The 11,530-nt window shown below is 59.0% G+C and overlaps 2 protein-coding genes across 2 annotated transcripts; both read right to left on the bottom strand.

Annotated features, from left to right (window-relative positions):
- Window positions 1-13: 13 nt before the first annotated feature.
- On the bottom strand, window positions 14-4,116 carry LOC121063211 (N6-adenosine-methyltransferase catalytic subunit-like). Its single transcript, XM_040543579.1, has 3 exons — window positions 3,919-4,116; window positions 3,163-3,427; window positions 14-576 (listed from the first exon to the last, which is right to left on the bottom strand). The coding sequence occupies exons 1-3, from the start codon at window positions 4,010-4,012 to the stop codon at window positions 102-104; spliced, it is 834 nt and encodes a 277-aa protein (XP_040399513.1). The 5' UTR covers window positions 4,013-4,116; the 3' UTR covers window positions 14-101.
- A 3,400-nt stretch (window positions 4,117-7,516) lies between these two features.
- Window positions 7,517-10,566, bottom strand: LOC121063194 (flocculation protein FLO11-like). Its single transcript, XM_040543558.1, has 2 exons — window positions 8,747-10,566; window positions 7,517-8,551 (listed from the first exon to the last, which is right to left on the bottom strand). The coding sequence occupies exons 1-2, from the start codon at window positions 10,468-10,470 to the stop codon at window positions 7,834-7,836; spliced, it is 2,442 nt and encodes an 813-aa protein (XP_040399492.1). The 5' UTR covers window positions 10,471-10,566; the 3' UTR covers window positions 7,517-7,833.
- Between the last annotated feature and the right edge of the window lie 964 nt (window positions 10,567-11,530).

Genomic DNA, 11,530 nt, shown 5'->3' with positions numbered 1-11,530 from the left:
TTTGACTTTTTCGTGGTAGAACCTCAAAACTTCAACCTTTTAGGTGCCACCAAGACGTCCCTCACCCTTTTTAGGTTGAACCCAGCTCACCTTTGAGTTTTTCATGGTAGAACCTCAACCTTTAGATGCCACCAAGCCATCTTAGGTGCCACCAAGCCACGCCTCAACTTTTTGGGGTTGGTGGCCCCCATTCCGTCCTCCCCCACCTTCTTGCTCTGCTGCTCCTTGGTGGACTGCTGGCTGAGCAAGCTCTCGATCTCCAGGTCCACGTCGGACGCCTGCTTCCGCGACTTCTTCGCCGCCTCCTTCCCGGCGTCGGCGGCCGTCCCCGGGCCGCCGCCGCCGGCGCCGCCGGCGCCGCGCGGGTCGTGTTCCGCTCGCCGTTTCCCCCTCCCGGGCCGTCGTCGGCGTCGCCGTGCCGCTCGGCGCCGGTCATGGCGGCCAGCTTGGAGTGGTCGGCGTAGGTCACCAGGGTGGGACCTTCGGCCAGCAGCCCCCGGCGCACCTCGATCAGCTCCTGCGCCGCGAACTTCTGCAGGAGGCTCTCCACCGTGCGCGGGCGGGCGGCGCGTCGGGCTGGGGGGGGGGAAACGGGAGTTTTGGGGGGAATTGGGGGATTTTGGGACTTCTGGGGGAAATTGGGGGATTTCGGGTTTTTTCGGAGGGGATTTTGGGGCGTTTTGCGGATTTTGGGGGGATTTTTGGGTTTTTTTTTGGAGGGGATTTTGGGGCTTTTTGCAAATTTAGGGGGATTTTGTTTTTTATTTCGGAGGGGATTTTGGGGCATTTTGCGGATTTTTGGGGGATTTTGTTTTTTTTAGGAGGGGTTTGGGGGCTTTGTTTGGGGATCTTGGGCTTCTTTGGGGATTTTTGTGGGATTTGGGATTTTTGGAGGGGATTTTGGGGCTTTTGGGGGAAATTGGGGGGATTTTGGGGCTTTTTGCGGATTTTGGGGGAATTTTGGTTTTCTTTGGAGGGGATTTTGGGGCTTTGTGCGGATTTTTGGGGGATTTGGGTTTTTTTGGAGGGGGTTTTGGGCTTTGTTTGGGGATTTTGGGGCTCCTTTGGGGGATTTGGGGATTTTGGCAGACATTTGTGGCTACCGTGCACGGGGCGGCCGGCACATCGGGCTAAAGGGGGGGGAAACGGGGAGTTTTGGGGGAATTGGGGGGATTTTGGGGTTTTTGAGGGGAGATTTTGGGGCTTTGTTTGGGGATTTTGGGGCTTCTTCGGGGGATTTTTGGGGGATTTGGGGATTCTGGGTGGGATTTCAGCTATTTTGGAGCCCCCTTGGTATATTTTGGGTGGAATTTCCATTACTTTATGCCCCCTAGGTGTATTTTGGGTGGGATTTTGGCTATTTTGGGGTCCCTTAGTATATTTGGGGTGGGATTTCAGCTATTTCGAGTCCCTTTGGTGCATTTTGGGTGGGATTTCTGCCATTTTGGGTGGGATTTCTGCCATTTAGGGGGATTTTGGCTACTTTGGGTCCATTTGGTGCATTTTGGGTGGGATTTCTGCCATTTTGGGTGGGATTTCTGCCATTTTGGGTCCATTTGGCGCATTTTGGGTGGGATTTCTGCCATTTGGGGTGGGATTTCTGTCATTTCGTGTCCCTTTGGTGCATTTTGGGTGGGATTTCTGCCATTTTGGGTGGGATTTTGGCTACTTTGGGTCCATTTGGTGCATTTTGGGTGGGATTTCTGCCATTTTGGGTGGGATTTCTGCCATTTTGGGTCCATTTGGTGCATTTGGGGTGGGATTTGGGGTATTTCGGGTCCATTTGGTGCATTTTGGGTGGGATTTCTGCCATTTTGGGTGGGATTTTCGCTACTTCGGGCCCTTTGGTGCATTTTTGGGTGGGATTTCTGCCATTTTGGGTGGGATTTCTGCCATTTTGGGTCCATTTGGTGCATTTTGGGTGGGATTTCTGCCATTTTGGGTGGGATTTTGGCTACTTTGGGTCCATTTGGTGCATTTTGGGTGGGATTTCTGCCATTTTGGGTGGATTTTGCCATTTTGGGTCCATTTGGTGCATTTGGGGTGGGATTTGGGTATTTCGGGTCCATTTGGTGCATTTTGGGTGGGATTTCTGCCATTTTGGGTGGGATTTTCGCTACTTTTGGGCCCCTTGGTGCATTTTTGGGTGGGATTTCTGCCATTTTGGGTGGGATTTCTGCCATTTTGGGTCCCTTTGGTGCATTTTGGGTGGGATTTTCTGCCATTTGGGGTGGGATTTTGGCTACTTTGGGTCCATTTGGTGCATTTTGGGTGGGATTTCTCTGCCATTTTGGGTGGGATTTCTGCCATTTTTGGGTCCATTTGGCGCATTTTGGGTGGGATTTCTGCCATTTTGGGTGGGATTTCTGCCACTTTGGGTCCCTTTGGTGCATTTTGGGTGGGATTTCTGCCATTTGGGGTGGGATTTCTGTCATTTCGTGTCCCTTTGGTGCATTTTGGGTGGGATTTCTACCATTTTGGGTGGGATTTTGGCTACTTTGGGTCCATTTGGTGCATTTTGGGTGGGATTTCTGCCATTTTAGGTGGGATTTCTGCCATTTTGGGTCCATTTGGTGCATTTGGGGTGGGATTTGGGGTATTTCGGGTCCATTTGGTGCATTTTGGGTGGGATTTCTGCCATTTTGGGTGGGATTTTCGCTACTTTGGCCCTTTGTGTGCATTTTTGGGTGGATTTCTGCCATTTTGGGTGGGATTTCTGCCGTTTTGGGTCCATTTGGTGCATTTTGGGTGGGATTTCTGCCATTTTGGGTGGGATTTTCGCTACTTTGGGCCCTTTGGTGCATTTTGGGTGGGATTTCTGCCATTTTGGGTGGGATTTCTGCCGTTTTGGGTCCATTTGGTGCATTTTGGGTGGGATTTCTGCCATTTTGGGTGGGATTTTGGCTACTTTGGGTCCATTTGGTGCATTTTGGGTGGGATTTCTGCCATTTTGGGTGGAATTTCTGCCATTTTGGGTCCATTTGGTGCATTTTGGGTGGGATTTCTGCCATTTGGGGTGGGATTTCGGCTACTTCGGGTCCCTTAGCTGCATTTTGGCTGGGATTTCTGCCCTTTCGGTCCCCCCCCCAGGTCTATTTCGGGTGGGATTTCGGCCCTTTCAGCCCCGCCCCGCCCTATTATTAATATTTTTGGGTTACTCACGGCGGCGATGGCTCGGCAGATGGCGGCGGCGTCGGTGGGCAGCGGCAGCGCAGGTCGGCGAGGTGCAGCAGCAGGCGCCGCTCCAGCGCCGGTCGGGGCCAGGTCCTCCCCCCCCCGGGGGGGCTGCAACCCCCCCCGGCCCCCGACCCCCCGCCGTCCCCCAAATCCCCCCGCCCCCCCCGGGACCTGAGGGGGGAGGGGGGGCCGGTGGCTAGAGGTGCGGGGAGGGGGGGGGAGGGAGGGGCGGCATGGCGGGGGTCTGCTGCTGGGGGGGGGGGGCGAAATGGGGGTGAATCCCGCTGAAAACCCCCCAAAATACCCTTAAACCCAAATCGCCCTGAATCACCCCCAAATCCCCCCTGAACCTTTGACCCCTGAACCCCCAACCCCCCTGGAAACCCCCCAAATCCCCCGGAACTTTAACCCTTAACTCCCCACCCCCCTCCAAATCCCCCCGAACTCCCCCCAACCCCCCTGAACTTTAACCCCTGACCCCCCTAATCCCCCCGAACCCCCCCCAAACACCCCCCCGAGCTTTAACCCTTAACTCCCAACCCCCCCCCCCCCCAAATTTCCCAGAACCCCCCGGAATTCTCCTGAACTTTAACCCCCCTGACCCCAACCCCCCCCGACCTTTAACCCCTGACCCCCTCAAACCCCCCAGGACCCCCCCCCAAACCCCCCTGAACTTTAACCCTTGACCCCCCCCTCACCCCCCTCGCCTCCTCCCCCCTCCCTTCCCCCCTCCCCCCTCACCCAACGGGTCCTGCTTCCGCCGCCGCTGCAGCCGCTCCCGCAGCGAGTCGAGCTGCTTCTTGTGGGCCTGGATGGAGCTCCAAGTGTCCGACATCGCCTCCCCCGGAGCCTCCCCGGGCCTCTCCCCCCGTTCCCGGCCTCCCCGAGCCCCGTCCCGGCCTCCCCGAGCCCGTTCCCGGCCTCCCCGAGCCCGCCCCGGCCCCTCGGCCTGCCCCCGGGGCCGCCGCCGGAAGGCCCCGAAGCCGCGCCCGCCATCTTGGAACCGGGCGTTGCCGTAGCAACCGCCGCCATTTCCCCACCCCCTCCCCGTTCCGATTCCCCCGCCGCCCTGCTGCCATGGCAACGGGCGCCATGTTGGCTACTGGCAGCGGGCGCCATGGCGGCGCCCGCCATTTTGGTTCTTCCCCCTTCCCGCCCCGCCCCGCTGCCATGGCAACGCCCGCCGCCGCGCGCCGCGATTGGCTCCTCCCCCCCCCGCCCGCCGCCATCTTGGAGACGGGCAACGTCGCCCCTGCCGCCATCTTGGCTGAGGGCAACCGCCGCCATCTTGTGAGGGAGCGGCGCCCCCCTGAGGGGGAAGGGGGACAAGATGGCGGCGGCCGGCCCCCCCCCACCCCCAAAAACGCCCTTTTTCGCCCCCAAAAAAAACACTTTTTAACCCCAAAACCCACTTATTAACCCCAGAAAACGCTTTTGAAGCCCAAAATTAAAAGCGGGAGGCGGCGATAGAGTCAGGAAACGGCTTTAATAGGGCCCCAAGCCCTCGCTCTATGCTATGAGGGGGGGGGGGGGGGGATTTTGGGGTGGAAAAGGGGGATTTTGGGGTGCGGGGGGGACGGTGGGGTGGAAAAGGGAGATTTTGGGATGCGGGGGGGGTGGGGTGCAGCCCCCCCCTCCCCCCGCACTCCATGTGTTTAATTAGCGTTAATTAGGTCGCGGCGTCCTCGTCCTGGGGGGCTCCTGTGGGAGGTTGGGGGGGGGGGTGAAGACCCCAAAATTTGGGGGGTGCCCCCGAAATACCACCCTAAAATCCCCCCAAATAACATATTGGACACCCCCAAATCCTCCCAAATTCCCAATTCCCCCCTCAGAAACCCAAATAAACCCCAAAATCCCCCCGAATGCCCCCCCAGACACCCCAAAAAAACCATTTAGGGAACCCCAAATTCCCCCCCCCCAAAAAAATACCACCCCAAAATCCCCCAAAGCCCCTCAGACACCCCAAAACCCCACCTGGGACACCCCAAATCCCCCAAATCCTCCCCCAAATCCCCCAGACACCCCCAAAACCCCCTATGGGGCACCCCAAATCCTCCAAAATCCCCCAAATCCCATCTGGGACACCCCAAATCCCCCAAATTCCCCCAAAATCCCATCTGGGGCACCCCAAATCCCCCAAACCCTCCCAGACACCCCAAAACCCCATCTAGGACACCCCAAATCCCCCAATTCCCCCCCCCAAAATCCCATCTGGAACACCCCAAATCCCCCCCAGAACCACTCTGGGGCACCCCAAATCCCCCAATTCCCCCCCCAAATCCCCCCCCCAGACACCCCAAAAACCCTTCTTGGACACCCCAAATCCCCCAAAACCTCCCCCAAAATCGCCCCAGACACCCCAAAACCCCGTCTGGGACACCCCAAATCCCCCAAATCCTCCCCCCGAATCCCCCAGACACCCCCAAAACCCCATATGGGGCACCCCAAATCCTCCAAAATCCCCCAAATCCCCCCCCCAAATCCCATCTGGGGCACCCCAAATCCCCCCCCAACCCACTCAAGACCCCAAATTCCCCCCCAAAGCTCCCCAAATTTTTGGGGTGCGGGGCCTTACCTGCCGGCGCCCCTACTCCTCCCCCTTCCCCTGCTTTTGGGGGGGCCCTCGGGGTCCTCCGGGACCCCCCCAGGCTCTTGGGGGCCCTCGGGGGTCCCCGGGGGGGTCTCGGGGGGTCCCCGGGGGGGTTTCGGGCCCCAAAAGCAGACGGGAAAAGGGGGGGCCCCGCTGGGAGGACCCCCCGGTTCCATCGCTGGGGGGGCTGTGGGGGAAAGGTGGGGGTCAGCACCCCAATTTTTTGGGGGTGGGGACCCCAAATAGGGCCCTAAAAGGGTTTGGGGGGGGGGGGGGCACAAAAATTTGTAGTGGGGGAGCCCGAAAATGATTGAAAAGGGGGGAAAAAAAAACCCAAAAGTTACTGGGGAGGGGGGGGGATGAAGGGGGAGATCCCAAAAATTTCAGTGGGGAGACCCCAAAAACTTAAATTGCGGGAGACCAAAAAAAATTGAACGGGGAGAATTCCCTAAAAAATAATAAATAGGGAGAATCCCGCCCAAAAAAGTTAAATTGGGGGAAATTGCCCCAAAAAACTTACATTTGGAGACCCCAAAAAAACTTAAATGGGGAGTATCCCCCTTAAAAAACTTAAATGGGGGGAAATCCCCCAAAAATCTTACGTTGGGAGACCCCAAAAATCCTAAATGGGGAGGAAACCCCCAACAAACCTTAAATGGGGGGAAATTGCCCCAAAAGCTTACGTTGAGAGACCCCAAAAACCTTAAATAGGGGAAATCCCCCTAAAAAAACTTAAATGGGGGGAAATTGCCCCAAAAATCTTAAATAGGGAGACCCCCAAAAACCTTAAATGGGAGGAAATCCCCCAAAAATTTATGTTGGGAGACCCCCAAAAATCCTAAATGGGGAGGGAAACCCCCAAAAACCTCAAATGGGGGGAAATCGTCCCAAAAAACTACATTTGGAGACCCCCCATAAAAACTAAGATGGGGGAAATCCCCCCCCAAATGTTAAATAGGGCAAATAATCCCCCAAAATTTTTGGGGGAAACCCCCAAAAAACGCGATTTTGGGGACCCCAAAAAAACCCTTCCCCCTTACCCGCTTCCTGGCGGCCTCGCAGCCGCCGTCCTCGCGGCCTTCCTCCCGGCCTCCTCCTCCTCCTCCTCCTCCTCCGGCCTCCAATTTGGGGTCCCCCCCGCTTCGGGGTCCCCCCCTTACTTCCTCCTCCTCCTCCTCCTCCTCCTCTTCCTCCTCATGCCGGAGGCTGCCGGCCTCCGAATCCGAATCATCCTCCGAGCCTCCGCCCTCGTCCTCCGAGCCTTCATCCTCCTCCTCTTCCTCGTCCTCCTCGTCCTCGTCTTCGTCCTCCTCCTCCTCCTCCTCCTCATTTTTGGCCCCCCCCCCAAAAATTCGGGCCTCCCTCCCCCCGATTTGGGCCTCCCCCCCCCCATTTCGGGCCTCCCCCCCTCCTCCCTTCAGCCTCCCCTCGCCCTTCGGCCTCCGCCCTCCGCCCCGGAGGCCGCCGGCCTCCTCCAGCCTCTCCCGGCAGAGGGGGCAAGAATTTGGGGGGGGGCCCCCCCGGTGGCCCCCCCCTAAAATCGGCCTCCCGCAGCCTTCGCACCGCCGCCGCCGGCCTCCGTGGTGGAGGCCCCGGCGGTGCGGAGGCCGGGGCCGAGCCAAAGCCCGGCGGCAAACGGGGCACTGGCGGCGGGGGGAGGCCGGGGGGAGGCCCGGGGGGAGGCCGGCCTCCGGGTTCTCCGGGGGGCGCGCGGCGGCGGTGCCTCCGCCGCTGGGGCCGGGGCGGCGGGTGAGGAGGAGGAGGTGGGCGGAGGCCGGGTGGGGGGTGGAGGTCATCGGTTGGGGGGTGGAGGACGTCGGTTGGGGGTTGGAGGTCATCAGTTGGAGGTTGGAGGTCATCAATTGGGGGTTGGAGGTCATCAGTTGGGTGGTAGAGGCCGGTTGGGTGGTAGAAGACGTTGGTTGGGGGTTGGAGGTCATCAGTTGGGGGTTGGAGGTCATCAGTTGGGTGGTGGAGGCCGGTTGGGTGGTGGAGGACGTCGGTTGGGGGGTGGAGGTCATCAGTTGGGTGGTGGAGGACATCGGTTGGGGGTTGGAGATCATCAGTTAGGTGGTGGAGGTCATCAGTTGGGGCTTGGAGGTCATCGGTTGGGTGGTAGAGGCCGGTTGGGTGGTGGAGGACGTCGGTTGGGGGTTGGAAGTCATCGGTTGGGTGGTGGAGGACGTCGGTTGGGGGTTGGAGGTCATCACTTGGGAGTTGGAGGTCATCAATTGACGGTTGGAGGACGTCAGTTGGGGGTTGGAGGTCATCAGCTGGCTGTTGGAGGTCATCAGTTGGGTGGTAGAGGCCAGTTGGGTGGTGGAGGACATCGGTTGGACGTTGGTGGAGGTCAGGTGGGTGGCGGAGGCGGTTGGGTGGATGGTGGAGGTCATCAGATGGGCGCTGGAGGTCATCACTTGGGGGTTGGAGGTCATCGGTTGGGTGGCGGAGGCCGGTTGGGTGGTGGAGGTCACCGGTTGGGGGGTGGAGGACATCGTTTGGGCGTTGGTGGAGGCCAGTTGGGTGGTGGAGGTCATCAGTTGGGGGTTGGAGGACATCGGTTGAGTGTTGAAGGTCATCAGTCGGGTGGTGGAGGACATCAGTTGGACGTTGGAGGCCATCGGTTGGGCGTTGGAGGTCGGTTGGGTGGTGGAGGACATCGGCTGGATGTTGGTGGAGGTCATTTGGGTGTTGGTGGAGGTCGGTTGGGTGCAGGAGGTCATCAGTTGGGCATTGGAGGACATCATTTGGGCGTTGGGGGTCATCAGTTGGGTGGTGGAGGTCTGTTGGGCGGTGGAGGACATCGGTTGGACGTTGGTGGACGTCGTTTGGGTGTTGAAGATGGGTTGGACGTTGGAGATCAGGTGGGTTTTGGAGGTCGGTTGGGGGTTGGAGGTCATCCGTTGGGTGGTGGAGGTCATCAGTTGGGTGGTGGAGGTCAGTTGGGGGTTGGAGGACGTCGGTTGGGTGGTGGAGGTCATCGGTTGGGCGTTGGAGGCCATCCCTTGGGTGTTGGTGGACATCGGTTGGGTGGTGGACATCAGTTGGGCGTTGGAGGACATCAGTTGGGCGCTGGAGGACTTCAGTTGGGCGTTGGCCAACGGTTGGGTGCTGGTAGAGAGCATTTGGGCGTTGTTGGCCATCGGTTGGGCGTTGTTGGCCATCGGTTGGCCACCGTTGGCCATCGGTTGGCCACTGTTGGTCATCACTTGGGTGTTGGAGGACATCGGTTGGGCATTGGCCATCAGTTGACCACTGTTGGCCATTGATTGGACGTTGTTGGCCATCAGTTGGGTGTTGTTGGCCATCGTTGGGCCACTGTTGGCCATTGTTGGGCCACTGCTGGTCATCGTTTGGCCACTGTTGGCCATCGTTTGGCCACTGTTGGCCATCGTTGGGCCAGTATTGGCCATCAGTTGAGCGTTGGAGGACATCGGTTGAGCGTTGGCCATCCGTTGACCACAGTTGTCCATCGTTGGGCCACTATTGGCCATTGTTTGACCACTGCTGGCCATCGATTGGGCGTTGTTGGCCATCGGTTGGCCACTATTGGTCATCAGTTGGGCGTTGGAGGACATCGGTTGGGCGTTGGCCATTGGTTGGACCTTGTTGGCCATCGCTGGGCCACTGTTGGCCATCAGTTGACCGCTGTTGGCCATCGTTGGGCCACTGTTGGCCATCGGTTGACCACTATTGATCATCGGTTGGGCGTTGGCCATTGGTTGGACCTTGTTGGCCATCGTTGGGCCACTGTTGGCCATCGGTTGACCGCTGTTGGCCATCGTTGGGCCACTGTTGGCCATCGGTTGACCACTGTTGGCCATCGGTTGACCACTGTTGGCCATCGGTTGACCACTATTGATCATCGATTGGGCGTTGGCCATTGGTTGGACCTTGTTGGCCATCGTTGGGCCACTGTTGGCCATCGGTTGACTGCTGTTGGTCATCGTTGGGCCACTGTTGGCCATCGGTTGACCACTATTGATCATCGATTGGGCGTTGCCGACCACCACGTGCCCACCGTTGGCCACCAGCTGAGCACCGTTGGCCACCGCTTGGGCGCTCTTGGCCACCACTTGCCCACCGGCCACCGCCGCCCCTCTCCCGCCCTCCGCCGCCTCGCACCCTCCGCGCCGCGTGCCGGCGCCGCCCTCCGGCCCCGCCTGCCCCGCGGCGGGAGGCCGTGGGCCGGCGCTGGCCACCCGCAACCCGTCGGTAGCCACCCGGGGGCCGTCGGTGGCCACCTGGGGGTTCTTCTCGCGGTGCCGGTGCAGGTGGACCTTGAGGTTGCCGCGGGTGGTGAAGCGGTTGCCGCAGACGCCGCAGCCGTAGGGCCGCTCGCCGGTGTGCGACCGCAGGTGGATCTGGCGGGCGCTCTCGCTGCCGAACCCCTTCCCGCACACCCCGCAGCCGTGCCGCGGGACCCCCGGATCCCCCCCCGAAAAATTCGGCGGGCGCCCGGGGGGCGCCGCCGCTTCCCCCGGCCCCGTCACGGCGTCGGGCGCCCGCCCGCGGGCGGCCGGCGCGAGGCGGTAGGGCGCGGCGAAGAAGACGGCGGCGCGTTCGGTTTTGGGGGGGAAGAAAGGGAAAAAGGGTTTGGCCGAGGGGGCGGCGGGGGGTTTTTTGCGGGGGGGGTGGGTTTTGGGGGGTCCCGGCGCCCCCAAAAGGAGGAGGTGGCGGCAAATCTCCTCGGTCAGCTGCATCTGGCGGAGCTGGCGCTGCCGCAGCACCCGCAGCTCCTCCAGCAGGAGGGGGATGTCGAGGTTTTGGGGCGGAAAAGGGGGATTTGGGGGGTTGGGGGGGCGGGGAGGGGGCGGCGGCGGCGGCGGCGGGGGGCAGCGGCGGCGGCGGGGGTCCGGTTCGGGTGGCATCGCCGCGGGGGGCCCCGAGGAGGAGGAGGAGGAGGTGGAGGAAGGCTCCTTGGCGGCGGGGCGGCGGGGGGCCGGGGAGGCTGCGGGGAGAGAAAGAGAACCAAATTAGCGGTGTTTTACCCCAAAATAAACGCCCCCCCCCCCCGGCACAAGCGTGGCGCGAGGCGGATTTCCCAACCCCGGAGATGCAAAATTGCTGAGATTGCGCCCCAAATTGCTGAGATTGTGCCCCAAAATGCTGATATTGTGCCAAAATTGCTGATATTTTGCCCCAAATCGTCGCTATTTTGCCCCAAATCGTCGCTATTTTGCCCCAAATCGTCGCTATTTTGCCCCAAATCGCTAATTCACACCTAAAATTGCTGATATTGTGACAAAAATTGCTGATATTTTCCCCAGAATTGCTGATTCACACCTAAAATTGCTGAGATTGTGCCAAAATTGCTGAGATTGTGCCCCAAATTGCTGAAATTGTGCTCAAAATTGCTGATATTGTGCCAAAATTGCGGATATTCTGCCCAAAATTGCTGATATTGTGCCCAAAATTGCTGATATTGTGCCCAAATTCTCTGGTGTTGCATTCCAAAGTGCTGAAATTGTGCCAAAACTGCTGATATTTTGCCCAAAATTGCTGATATTTTGCCCAAAATTGCTGATATTTTGCCCAAAATTGCTGATATAGTGCCCCAAATTGCTGATATTTTCCCCAAAATTGCTGATTCACACCTAAAATTGCTGATATTGTGCCAAAATTGCTGATATTTTGCCCAAAATCGTTGATATTTTGCCCAAAATCGCTTATTCACACCTAAAATTGCTGATATTGTGACAAAAAATGCTGATTTTTCCCCAAAATTGCTTATTCACACCTAAAATTGCTGATATAGTGCCC

Source organism: Cygnus olor, unplaced genomic scaffold, assembly GCF_009769625.2.
Source record: "Cygnus olor isolate bCygOlo1 unplaced genomic scaffold, bCygOlo1.pri.v2 scaffold_103_ctg1, whole genome shotgun sequence".
NCBI lineage: Eukaryota > Metazoa > Chordata > Aves > Anseriformes > Anatidae > Cygnus > Cygnus olor.
Note: the sequence above shows the minus strand (reverse complement) of the source record. Positions and strands in the feature narration are given on the sequence as shown.